The sequence below is a fragment of the Onychostruthus taczanowskii genome, unplaced genomic scaffold (assembly GCF_017590055.1).
Source record: "Onychostruthus taczanowskii isolate IOZ18803 unplaced genomic scaffold, ASM1759005v1 scaffold46, whole genome shotgun sequence".
Classification (NCBI taxonomy): Eukaryota; Metazoa; Chordata; class Aves; order Passeriformes; family Passeridae; genus Onychostruthus; species Onychostruthus taczanowskii.
The window spans coordinates 1,511,507-1,525,574 of NW_024502125.1; the positions used below are offsets into that span (position 1 = coordinate 1,511,507).

The 14,068-nt window shown below is 36.3% G+C and overlaps 1 protein-coding gene across 3 annotated transcripts in view; it reads right to left on the reverse strand.

The window, feature by feature from the left end:
* Nucleotides 1-393: 393 nt before the first annotated feature.
* ELOVL7 (ELOVL fatty acid elongase 7) overlaps nucleotides 394-14,068 on the reverse strand; it is a 31,547-nt gene continuing 17,872 nt past the window's right edge. For all 3 annotated transcript variants that reach the window (XM_041414617.1, XM_041414616.1, XM_041414618.1), the window contains exons 2-8: nucleotides 11,918-12,006; nucleotides 9,767-9,957; nucleotides 7,446-7,526; nucleotides 6,863-6,919; nucleotides 5,058-5,163; nucleotides 2,141-2,277; nucleotides 394-857 (exon numbers count right to left, since the gene is read on the reverse strand). In XM_041414617.1, coding sequence (XP_041270551.1) covers nucleotides 654-857; nucleotides 2,141-2,277; nucleotides 5,058-5,163; nucleotides 6,863-6,919; nucleotides 7,446-7,526; nucleotides 9,767-9,957; nucleotides 11,918-11,981 — 840 coding nt within the window. In that variant the 5' untranslated portion in view covers nucleotides 11,982-12,006 and the 3' untranslated portion in view covers nucleotides 394-653. The remainder of the gene's footprint in view (nucleotides 858-2,140; nucleotides 2,278-5,057; nucleotides 5,164-6,862; nucleotides 6,920-7,445; nucleotides 7,527-9,766; nucleotides 9,958-11,917; nucleotides 12,007-14,068) is intronic.

The window sequence follows — 14,068 nt, forward strand, 5'->3', positions numbered from 1 at the left end:
TCACAATGCTACAAGACAATTCAGATAATCCCCATATTAGTAGCTTTCCAACATTTACGATAATGTTCAACTGAGTAGAACATGAAATGAATTCAGTTCTCCTAGTAAAAGACAGTATATGCAAAACTCTGTGATCTTCAGATGAAACGCTATGTCTTGACAGATAAACATACAATCCTTCCTTTAAAGTAATACAGTTTATAAACAGATGTAACAATGTTTATGCATTAACTATTTTAATATGCCTTAGATTCTATAAACAGTACTTACTGAAGAATCATTCTTATAATAAAATGCAGCTGACAGTCTTAGCAACTTACAACATTTAAAGTGAAGTATTTTTTATCCCCCTCAAAGTGTGTTCAAAGTACTCAGTACTTGTCATACACATTGTAGTTTTTCCAATTATCTTTATTTTTGTGCATTTTCTAGACAGAGATCTCATTCTTTTTTAATCAGAGATCCGCAGTTCTTCCCCACTCCCATGTTCTGAATCCCAAATAACTTACGGTAAAAATACAAATTCTGTTTTGGAAGAAAACATACAAAATATACACCATGTAGTGTGCGCACCTAAACATCTTGATTGTCAAGTAGTGCAAGTTTCCCCTTTGACATATACACTTCTTTGGTTTTAATGACAAGAATTTGTTTCACTGATCTTTGCTGATGCCATTTCTTGCCATTTTTGGCAGTCTTTGTCCCTTCGTGTAAGCATGGTACCAGAAGTGGAGAAACAAGACTAAAAACATGGAGCCGTAAAGCCAGATAATAAACATGAAAATTGGATACTGGTATGGACAATCATCCATGATGTAGATTTGTCCTATATGGACTGTTATCATAATAAACTGGACCTGGAGGGAAAAGATGAAGAAAATAAGTACTTTTAAAATAAATTACAATCTTACTACACAAGTTTAAAAAATTTCAGCATAGCTTGTTTGCTGAAAAACAGATAGTAGGGGTGGAGTGGGTGGAAAGCAGGGAGGAACAGGGACAACCATACAAGTTCCTAATATGACACAGATGCACCTTTGTAGTCCATCTCCCCAAAATATTATTCCACTGAAAAACAGGTTTACATAAAAAGGAAGAGAAGTCCTGGGACAAACTAAAAAACTCACAGTAGTAGAATAGGATTCTACCCTGGGCAGTTCAGATAAAAAGGAAGGAGGCAGACAGTGTTTGTCCAGTGACAAATGGGAGGCTCCTTTAGAAAAATTAGCTGGGGGGAGGAGGGCAGGAAATAAACATGAGACCTGAAAAAATGGGAATGTTTCAAGAGTTTGAGGGGAACCCACCTTCCCTACACACTAGGATGTGAAAAAATACACTCCACATGAACTCTAAGTTAAAAGTCCACTAGTAGTGCCTCTAGGTCAAAAAGACCAAGTTATAAATATTCAGGCTACATTGTTCAGAGTTGCACATGGTTACATGAACTATTCTACCAAAACCAGCCCTGGTGCAAGCAGACAGGCTGCTCCTTTACCTCCTCCTTATCTTTGCTCATTCTAAGCCAATTGCTTAGCCAGCAACTGAATACTGAAAATCCACCTATTAAATGAAGCGGGCATGAAAAAGCACTCCGAAGAGCAACCTTTTGAAAGTGACCTAAAGCAGATAAAACACTTAATATACCCACACTGCAAGAGTGGGTTTTAGTGCTCTGGAGAGAGCATTAAACAGAAGTAAATTTTCCAAACACAAACATTTTCTATGAAAGAACATCAAGTTCTAAAGACATACATTTTCCCTTTCCTTACTACATGTTACATGTAGTTACTAGTTAGATGTGTATTCTGTATATTAATTATATGTTCTTGGTGTAAATTTATATTTTAATAATTTTTACACAAGTATTGAGTCTTGTAAATATATTTGTCAAGTACTGCATACCTGAAAAGCCTTTTTGTCTAAATCTGTGATTACAGTGAATGCTGACATCAGCAGATATAAGTATATTACTGTAGAGAGCTCAAACCTTTTGTTATCCTCAATTAAAACATTAGTAAATCTTATACCAACTGTAAGCTCCACACTTGGGCATAAGTGAAAGGACAGATTTATTGTTTTTAATTCATGTTAGCTGGAATCAGGTTTTTGAGAGGTCCTTATGTCAAAGACAGTTACTCACAAGTTGTATAGTTGTCATGTACTTTTTCCACCACAAATATTTATGATAGGCTGGTCCCAAAGAACAGATTCCGTAGTAAGTGTACATGACAACATGCACAATACAGTTCAGCAAAGCATGAAATGTTCCTAAACCACCTGGAGAAAAACAAAACATAGTAGCAGTATTATAGGAGGTATTGAAAAAGCCACTGAGGTCCTAGCAGATTGTCTTGAGCCAGGGTATGAAAAACATACCACAAAACCTAGACTTTGACTAATCTTCAAGGTATTTTACCTGAATTGGGTTGATACCAGTTCTTATGGATCACATCAGTTTTTTGTCTCAGAAAAGGTTATTTAAGCATTCCCAAAACAGCAGTAAAACCCAGCTGATCTAATTACATATAAAAACATTTTAGTGGAATTTTTTGTTCTTTGGGTCCATTTTTAAATTTTTTATTAAAACCTATATTTTGATAGAGACACAGAAAAGTTGGTAGAAAGAATTCCTCCTGGTTTTTGTCTCCTTTCTAGACATCATGATGAACTTCAAAAAGTTGTAGAGGATAAGTAGTAAGTCTCTTCTCAATACAGATTTGTAGATTCACAGGGAATGAAATACAGTTTCAGCCAGTAAGTTTTCATAATCGTGGACAAGTGTCTCACAGATACATTGTCAATCTCAAAACACACTTCCAGTGAAAGGGAAACTTAAGTAGGGCCCATTTTGGGATAAATTTGTGACAAACTGTTAACACATGAGCATTTCAAGTAAGGAAATACTTACTTTTTCATTGGATTGACCATGAAGCTACAAGATCCTGCTCAAAGTAGCTTTATTTTAATGAATGCAAGAAATTAGAGGTAAAAGTGATCCAAGAAGCAGCAGACAGCAAAGTATTTTTAAAAGAAACATGGACATGAAAACAATGATCATCAAAAAGAAAACAAGATGACATAAAAGGAGACATTTAGTGAGAAAAAGAGTGCTATTTTCCCATTTAGAATCATTCCAATTAAAAATAAAACATATTTTGTGTTTTTAGTAGCTCACACTAATCTTCCAGCTTGAGAAGGCATGACTCCTCCAGCTGTGATTGCAAACTTTCTTTGAAACTTAGCTATTTGTATTTTTAAAAATAATTTGAACGTTCTTACAGTTCAAATATACATACTTTTATTGGCATGTGCAGTGAATATGCAGAAGAAAAAATAAATAGCTAAAGCAGAGAAAAAAGGAACCTACACAAAATTACAAAAATATGCTCCAAAAAATAGCACTAAGCATAATTTTATAATTCTCTATTTATATCAGATCAGAGAAAAAACAGCATCCCCATCCATAACTGATGGTTTTTTTACAAACAGGTTGCAAACTTTACAGATGCTGCTGTTTAGAAGGACAAGCATGATGAAACTGAATACAAGATAAACATCAGCAGGAATGTAATTCTTGGAAAAAAAATTAAACTTATCAAACAACAGCATTTGGAAAGATAAATGTAAAGATAAGCAATAGGGTTTTTGGAATACACACAGCTCTGCATAAATATGAGGGACCATTACTAGCAGAGGACAAAACAATTCTTACACACTTTGCTGAAAGCATTTGTCAAATTATCACATGGGAAATTTGAATCTGATTCAAAATCAGAAGCCTGTAGCTGGTATACTGATCCAACATCCAGATAAAAAGGAGAAAGCTAATCACCTATAAGTGGAAAATTTTCAAGGTTGAAGAGGAGGGACTGTTATTTGCTGCAGGTTTCCCTTTGCAGACCTATAAACACACTGGGGTGTATGCTGAGACAACCATTCACAGTTTTATTATTAACTTAATGCCAGTCACTCAGCAAGATTTGAGACACACATAATCAATCCAGCACTTTCCTAATAACAGAAACTCAACAAATACAACAGAGGTATATCCATTTATACACAAGGAAAAGCTGCACACTGGAAAGGTTCAAAAGATGTACAAATTTTCTGGAGTGCTTTCTGGACCGCTCCAGGAAAAAACCAGACATAAAATAGACACTAACACATCAGACTGAAAAGCAATGGAACAACCGCTTCATCAATTCATCACCAATTTTCTGGGACAAAAAAAGAAATAAAGAACATATTTCTAGGTAAACATGTATGAAACCCCACTATTTCTCAGTAGAAACTCCTAAAAAGGCCTAAGCTGTCCCAGAAATGGATTAATAAATGCCTGTGCATTTCTCCACTCTGTGCTTTTCAGACTATTCTCATGGCAAGTTGTATTTATTAGTGCTGCACACTGGTAAAGTGGCATAGGAAAATGCATGCAAAGACACATGAGCAGGAAAGGAAAATGTGAAGGTAAGCTCATAGTGGTCAAAGAATTTAAGTTCAAAACAATTCAAATATGTTTCTTTAATAAAGAAGGTCCAGAAAAATATTTCTGTAGTTTCGTGAAAGCTGAAGTATCAAAGGTATATAAATCCCACACATGCTATCTAAAGCCAGTAAAACAAACTGCAACAAAGACTGAATAACTGCAACACAGACTGAATAATTTCTCAAACAGGAAAAAAATTGAACGTAGTCCTCCCCTCGAACTCCTTTCTAACATTGTAGGGTGTGTATCTCCCCTAGCACTTACGATTTTTCAATGACTTCTCTTTCTCATTTAATGTTTTTTGCTTTGACCCAACTTTTTTCTCTGAACCTCTTCTCCCCATAAGAAATCAACACTGAAAAAAATGCTGTCAAATAGGAAAAAATGAATAATACACACCCATTTAAATAATTATGGTGATCTCAGTTGTTCCAAAAAATACTGCAGAAGTCTAAATTTAAGAACACTGATGCTTCCAAGGTGTTTAATTCTCTTTCTTTCTTTCATCTACCATAGGTAACTTTCACTACCAGAAGATATGTTCAACCTAAACTCCACTCTCTCTCCATACCTGCAGCAAATTTGACTCCAAACCACCAGGTCCACGGCATGATGGAATGATGAAAGACATGCAGGAACGTAACTTGGTTGTTTTTCTTACGCAGCACAAAAAATATCTGAAACAGATTTTTAATGAACAGAATGTTACAGAAGATAATCAAGTCCAACATATTTAAAGAAAGATGTACACATCAGTGCTGGTTGCTTATTACTATGCATTTAAAAGTTCTTCACAGTTACAGTGTTGGGAGAGGAAGGAAAACTAAGTGACTGGCTGGCTATGCAAACTAGTTTTCAAAAAAACTTAAAACCAATAAGTAAAATCCACCTGTGACATCTCAAAAGCCAAGGCAAGCTTAGAAACCAAATGTCAAAGGTCAAGCCATCACCTACATGTGCAACAAACAGTTTAAGATGGACTTGCTTGGACTGAGAAATCTTTACAAGCATCAGATTTTAACTCCCTTGAACTATTAATGAAAGGCCATTTGAGAAAATTACCTGAAGGACTAGCAGTAGAAAAAACTATGTTAGGGAAAAAACACTTTATTATGAACTCTGACTTAGCTACCACTGGAAAATATTAAAATTGTACAGAATATATGCAGGTATTCTTAAATGATATTGACAGGCCTCATTTTAAAGGACAGGCATCAAGGGAAATGTTAAGGGAAGCCAGAAAAAAAAAAAAAATGTAAGAAGTCAGGTCATGGAAAGGGTAGTATCAGATGGCAAGAAAACAAACACAGAAGAAAAGAAGTCTGGTGTGCCAGAGAAAACTTTTGGAATCAGCTGATTTAAATACAGCTAAGAAATTACTTTTACAATAAAACAAAAAAGCTGATGAGAAACAAGTACCTAGTACCTGTATTCAAACAAAACAATTTTTTTTAAAAACCAGGCTCAGGACTAATTAAAAAGGAGCACTACAACCTGTGGGGAATAAAGCCAAATAGAGGAATATACTTGTCAGGATTTTCCAGTTTTAGCATTCCTGACACTTCCATTACCATTCCATTTGGTTTAGTCAGTAAGATCTCCTAGTGTTGAATCATGAACATTTGCAGATGAAAAGTCAGACAGCCAGCTTTGCCCAGAGGATGTAGAACATCCTCACTGCTCATGAGTCAGCTCCTGAACCACTACTATTTTGTCCCAAACAATAGGGCAAAAACTGCAGCTAATTCCAACACTCAGAAGCTGGTATTTTCAGTCAGTCCTATCTGGTGCCAGTCGTGGGGAAATGGCTGCTGGTGGTGAGTGAGGTCTGCGTTCGGCTTGAAAGCATTACTGCTCAGACTTCGCTTGAAACAGGTTAGAGTGCCAGCCTGACATCAAACACCTCTATAGCCACAACACTCAAGACAATCTCCAGAATTTAGAGCAAGTAGTTATGGCAATTTTGTCCTGCATTCAGAGCTGCTGATGATATGAATGGGGAAGACAAAATCTGAAGATGATATGAAAAAAAATATTCAGCATGATCAACTGTTTTTTATCTGCAGTGTTGAGACAAGCATTGATATAGCATAACAGATTAGTGTACTCAGCTGTTAGACAAGTTATCCAGTCTTCCTAAATATTTAAAGGTGTGTTGTTTCCTCATTAACATTTTTCCTGAAGATGAAGGTAGAGCAGTGTAAAAAGGCAATGAGATAGAACGAGATAATAGGGGTAAACACTATGATGATATTCTAATAATTGAAGATTGGAGGATTAAATAAAAAACAACTTATATCCTCAGCCCTGAACAGCACCAGTTCTTCTGCTGTGAAAAGGAAATTTTTAGGCTTTTATTAGGCTACAAATACTTACAGTGTCTAATAATTCAATGAACTTGGAAAAGAAGTAAAGCCAACAAGTTCGCACCATCTGCAAGAATAAAAATCAAATTGTCAAACCATAAAAGTCATAGCAGAACAAATGGGTATCTATATAAAGGAAAGTATTGGGCCAAGTGATGTTACAAGGTTGACAGAAATATTTAAATGTATAATTTGATTGTTTTTTCTTTAAAAACATAAAACATTTTTTAAACTTAAAGGAATTTTAAAACCAACAAAAACAAAAACAAGCCAATGCATTCCTTGTCTCTTTCTTTCTCCCAACCAACCAACCAACCCTCCAGTTAACTCACATGCTCTACATTACACAAGAGGTTATTTTCTATTTAGAGCATTCCACTCTACAACAGTGCATTCAAAAAGCAGGTTGTTCAAAAAGCATTTCTAAAAATAAAGTATATGTATAACACACTACTTTGAACAACCTGGTCTAGTAGAAGTTGTCCTTGCTCATATCAGGGGCGTTGGAACTAGATGATCTCACAAGGTCACTTCCACCCCAAACCATTCTATTGTTTTGTGATAACAATTCACCTTTGTCTTTGGCAACTTACTCTTAGAGCTGTCGGTGACCTCGAGTAGTCAACAATATCGCACCGGAACGAGTATCCTGTGGCCCAGCCTGACATAAGAAACTGGAGGAAAATAAGGGCAAAGATTAACTTTACGTCTTTTGAAAAATTCATTAATTTTGGATTACTTTTGCAATCACTAAGCAGGAGGGGAAAAACAATATTAAAAACACCTTAAATCAGCAACTTTGTCAATCATCTACCTGTGTGTGGGATAGCTACCACAAAAATCCTTTGCTGTTGCAGATTAATGAATTTCTAATTCCAGGACCACACCCATAGACAAGAATTTTCTTCCTACACCCATTATTTCAGCTTTAGTAACTGAAGAGAAGAAAGAGATGCATCTCAAAACCAGTGTTAAATAACAACTTACTGTGTAAGTAAGACCACAAAACCAAATATAATTATTTTTAAAATTGCTACCACAGCTAAATATCTTAATACAAAAAAAAAATACAACACAGCATCTTGATACTATAACAAAACCAGCACAACAGAAAGCCATTGCTAATTATCATTACAGACAAGGAACAATCAATATGCATGATGTATATTTCATACCGTAGTCTCTAAAATTCTGTGTAGTTAAACTTCATGGTTCAATTAGTTTTCCACTCACATGAGTGATGAGAACAACTGAGAGAGCACATGACCACAGGACTATATTTACCAAATATAATATAATCTTTTCTCTTGGAATATATTAAAGTTTGGACAAGAGCAACAATATTAGTATTATAGTTGGCTTAGTCTACTGCCAGCCACTATGACATCTGTATTTTATATCTTCATGATGCTTCTCATTATCACCATCCACTCATGCATGGCAAGAGCTTCACCTCTCCCAAATTAAGCAGGTTTTAGTCCTTTTAACTTCCTGAAATAACTGATTGCTTGAAAAAAACAGTTTTCTTTTAGAACACCAGCACTAAAACACCCACCAAATGACTTGGTTCCAAAAAGGGAAAGAATCAGCTTCTTGCTAACCACCAGACAATAGCAGAAATTCAATGGGTTACACTCTGTCCATGCAATCTTTCATGAAATTGTAACATGGAAGTCTTGACAGCAGGCTTATTGAATATCATGCCAATGTCAGACACTAATAGAAATTTAATTTTTTTCTTTTACTATTTCTTTGTGTGTTTCTTGGTGGTTTTTTTGGTTTTTTGTTTTTTTTTTTTCTGAGGTTTATAATCAAAACCAAACTTGGAACCAAATTCCAAAAGGAAATTCAGCAATTTTTTTTTTTAAAAAGGCCAAATAGCAAAAGTGTTCATTTTGCCCACCACTTGCCACACAACAGTCATGACACAAAGTAGCTGCTGCTGCAGTGCCTTTAGAGAGCTTAGAAGAAATGTCAGGTAGTTCACGGTAACTCGTGATAAGAGTCATGCAAATTAAGCTAACAGGAACATAGCCTGCCAATTTGGCACAATAATCTGACAGCTTTTTATTACTAGTTTGCCAAGCCTGAAATAGCCACATAGCCTGGGAGTCACACACGTGGTCAGTACTAGCACAGTGATGCTTCACCAAGCAAACCTGTAAGGCTGTCATTCACACAATACCATCAATACCTACCCTTCAATAAACCCTCCCAAAGCCCACCAAATCCCAACAAACAAGTAAAACCCAACAGCAGCAAAATCTCAACATTGCTTTTGAAAAAAAAAGAGAATTTGCTATTTTGGCAGTGTGGAGAAAATCAATGTTAAAGATACTAAGAAATTTGGCTTAGGGGGAAAAGCAGGGGGTAGAGGTTGGAGGTTTTTTATTCAGAGGGGTTTTGTTTGTTCATTTAAAGAATAAAAATACTTTGAATTAGATTTTGTTAACCTCTGTCATTGATTTCTGTCATTTAAAAGGCAGATCTAACTGAAGATTATTTCATAGTAGACACTCTCTATACAGTGTTTGAAACATCAGTGGTTGTTCCTTCCCCTTAAGGGCATGTTATCACATTATTACCTAGTAGGACAGAAACAATTACAAAATACTAAGAAAAGCATATTGTCTGCTTTTCCTGCTGCAGTACAGAGAATTTAAATGATGAAAACTTTAAACTTTTAAAATTATATATAAAAACACAAAATGTTTCATGTTCTCTCTTTCTGGGTATGACTTATTCTCTTTTTCCAACAATTACAAGTTTAGCATACAGCTGGGAAGATGATAATTACTGCCATGACAATAACATTTTTTGAGAATTGCAGTGTAGGAGTTATATTAATAGAATTATTAAAAATTAGTTGTTAAAGACATGAAATATATAAATACATTACAAACATAGTACTTACTTCATAAGTCATATATAAAGAGAGGGCTACCACGCTAAAATTATAAAACGTCATGATCTGCCTGAGTTCAAAAGGTTTTTTATTTTCCATGAGTCTGGGTCCCAAGGAAGTGACAAAATAAACGTAGGTTCCAATGATAAAAGTTGTTGGAAAAGGTGAAGACATGAGTGGCCAGCCTTCCAGTCTTGGATCTAGAGGGGGTAGAGGGAGGGAAAAAAAAAAAATCAGATGTCTACAGTACTTACTAAAACAATTACAGAAAAGCATTTAATTCCTGATGGTCTAGGTTTTTCTGTCACTTATCATGTTTCAGATGATACTGATACAAATCTATACTGACTGGATAACATGATTTAACCCATGTAGGATTCAGCGCTTCTTTCTTCAGATATCATGAAAAGGAGACACAGAATCACGGCTGACATGATTTTCTGTCTTTACAGCACGACAAAGCACACACTTTCATACAACAAGTTATAATTCAACAAGCAAATGTTGCAAGTTATTCCACCGTTGTGCCAGAGAGCTGTATTGCAGAGGCATCTCCTCCTAAGCACACCCCACTCCCTCTTCCTGCACTTGAGGCTGGTAGGTATTTCATCTGAGCATCACCATGATTTCACTGCACCCTTTTGTGGTTCATTACAGAGTCCCAGATCACCAAAGACTGCCACATTTCTCCATAAGCAGGTGAACTGACACAAACCCCATGTAATTTTTATTTTCTTTAAATTTTTTTTACACTGACTTTTGGAAGACTTGGTTCAGAATTATCCCAAACTTAACTACTGACTCAGTAAACTGTTGCTTTCATGGTTTGTTGCTGCATTTTAAGGGTAAAACTAGTGTTATTTTTTCAAGCGTTTAATTCATAGCCAAATGTTTCAAGTCAGCCAATTTTTCAACCCACAGCATTCAAGCAAGCTTTCACCCATGAGACCTTCTGATGTGGTTAACAGCCACTGGAAGTATAAATCAGATTGAGGAGGAGAGCACATTACAATGCTGCTCACAGCTTGTGATGTGCCAGTGCTGCTGCCCACAGACCAAGGAGGACTGTGACCCACAGCATGAGGAATCTGCTCGAGTGTGCTGCAGGAGAGCCACCACCGCTCCACAACTTTTTTTGTTGTATCCACCCTTGCCCTGCTCCTACCAAACCTTTCCCGCTGTTTTTCCCAAACTAATCCTGAGAAAACCATGTTCCACCGCTAACACTATGATACCAAATGCCACATACAAGCACTGATGGGCATGGAGACAGCTCAGGTTCTGGAGTCATGGACACTGCAGCATAAATGCTCACTCCATCCCAATCCACCTCATCCCATGAGTCATACTAATTAAACTCTCTGCTCACTTGCAGGCTGTGCTTTTACAAGAACAAGAAAAGTGGTGCTCAGCTATGCTAGAAAAGATAAATCTAATCTTGCCTATCAAACCTTAACCACTTCTCATTTTTTTTCTAGGAATTAGCTAATCCTTGTCACTATCTGTCTACCACAGTGAGAAACACTGAGACTCATGGGTCTTAATCCCAAAACCGAGGTCTTCTCTCAGCTTTTGATAAGCAAACAGAATAAGAGAGTGGCAACATAAAATCAAAGTGTGATTAATATCCCTTACTAACTGCAACAAGAGACGCTCATCCCTTTTCAAATTACCACTGTGACAGAGTTAATTACTCTGAGGATTAATTTCAAAATACTGAAATTTATCAGGGCTTGGGCTTTTTTTTTCATTTTGCAAAAGCAAAATGCAGTAACAATTGCATTTTATCAGTTAATTAATGTGCATTAATTAACTGATAAAATGCAATTGTTTGGTAATGAAAGAGTTAAAACTATACATTCAGCACCATAGGAAAAACTCAAACTATATATTCAGGCAACCAGAGACACTAACAGGAGAATCACTGTCTGCACTTTATTTACTCTGACTTTAATTCCATAAACTACCTGAGTTTTGTTTATTTCCTGTTTTAAAATGCAGAAACTAGAGTGCCATGTTAATAGGTAACCTGGCAAATCTTACAAATATTCACAAGATGACAAAGCTACTTCTAAGCTGATAAACAACACACCTAGCATAGCTAAACATTGCTATTCAAAATTATTGGGACTTAGTAAGTTTTAGATTTAAATGACTCACCAGCATCTTTAATCCATTCATCATACAGTAGTATAGCCTTTGATGTCAGATTGCTAAAGGCCATTTTCACTTGATTTTTATGATGCTGCCTGCAGAAAACAAGCCAAAACAGAAATACGGGTTTTATCAATAAAAAAAAGATTAATGAAGTTTTTTGAGAAAGACTTTCAGGAAGCAGAGTGGTAAGAAAATAGAAAAGACTAACAGAGCACCATATGTTAAATACAGATCAGGAAGCATTAGCTGGCCACATCCCACTATCCTTGGGTCTAATTTATAGCAGAGCTGTTATGCACAACAATATGATTTTGCAATCTCTACATACAAACCAGGTGCTTCCGTGCCATAAAGTGTTATCTCAAGAAACCGTGCTGTGGTTAACCATTACAGTTAAGAGGTAAATATGAATAAACAACAGATGCTTAAATTATTTTTTATCACCATTTCCACTTAAAGTCCAAGCTGCTGATATACGAGGAAGTTCAGCTTTGCAACATTTATTATTGAAAAAAGGAATCTTAAGTATTTCTAAGGTATGTGGGAAGGAGAAAAGGTACCAATATGTCAGCATACTCCTTTTAAATACAATAATTAGCCATGTTATAATTAGTATGCAAATCCCACTCTGATGAATCAGCTGTTTCCACACCAGAATCATGGAATGCCATAGTACCAATGGTAGCACTATTAACTCACAAAAATTATCCAGCACATCCACTTTGCGTGCAGTACCTCCTCCTTATGTAAAACTTTTCAGAGAAGTATTCTTATATGACTACTGAATTTTGCTCTACAATCAAGCACTCATCAGCCCTTCCCTTGCCTCATTTCCCCTAGAAAATACCTTTTAAATATGCCAGCACAATTGATGTTGTTTTTCTCATACCTACTCAGTGTCTCACTTTACCATATGAATTCTCTCAATACCCCGGCACAATCTTCACACTGTGTTCACCTTTATTAGTAGTACTTATTTACTATTTGAGGCTGCAGCACACCTTGATAACCAGCTCCCTTCCTCTGGCAGCCCTTCTGCATCTCCTCCAGCTAAGCCAGCTGAGGTTGAGAGAGCCAGTTCTTCCCTCATGGGTAATGCATCGCTCTCCTCAGATCTCCCCACTATCATCTTCTCATTTATCTTCCCCTTAACAGTCCAGAAAAACAATTTCACCCTTATTTCCACTTCTACAAGTACATCCTGTTCACTGCCATTTCACAGGAATTTTTAGACACTACACTCACCCTTCATTGCAAGATGCAACACAGACAAGCCTGCCTCCCTTAGAGTTCAACTGATATACTTCATCTCCATTCTCATTTTGCTTCCCACTTGTTTTCCTGGTTGTACTTCTGTCCTGTGTCTCTGAATATCTTAAACCACTACCAATTTCAGGTTTGGAAAATATTCCCTCTGCAAGTCTAAGTTCACATTTTCTAGAAATATAATCCTCCAGCATCAGCATTTCCCAATTCAATGTCACTGCCTTGACTCTGACCATTTTCATGCATCCTGTATTTATATTACAATATTTACTTCAGCACTCCATGCTGATAAAGGTGCTGACAAAACAAGAAGTAGGGGGCATCCTCTTTCTTTACTAATGGAAACATGAGGAGCACTCTTGCATTTGACGCTAGCAATCACATGAGAGAAAGCATTGTATGGGTAGAGGCAAATTTTAAATATTATTGTTACCTTGCTCCATAAGCCAACTATGGATGATATCAAACACATGCAAATCCAATCCTGTCCTGGACTGGACGCCAGGTACTTCAGAGTGCTCAACTGTGACAGCCAAGCAATTCAGCCATAACTGGCGCTGGGGAGGAGCCATTAAAAATGTTTACTTTATAAATAACTATTGTATTAAATTGTTAGACCAATTACAATAAATTATCCTTTTAATCCAGTATTCTTTCAGTTTCAGACACATGAGAACAGTCTGTCAAGAGAAAAGGCATGGCAAACGGAAAGTACTTCACGCAGTGGCTATAACAGAATTCTGCCAAAGGCGCAGAGCATGGCTCAATTTGTCAACAAATATATTCACTGAGTACAAACAATCATATTATATTTAACTGGGTCTTTGGTAACAAAAGTAGCTTCATGATTTCACTGCCACCCAGTTTTCCCACCCTCACATTACTGGA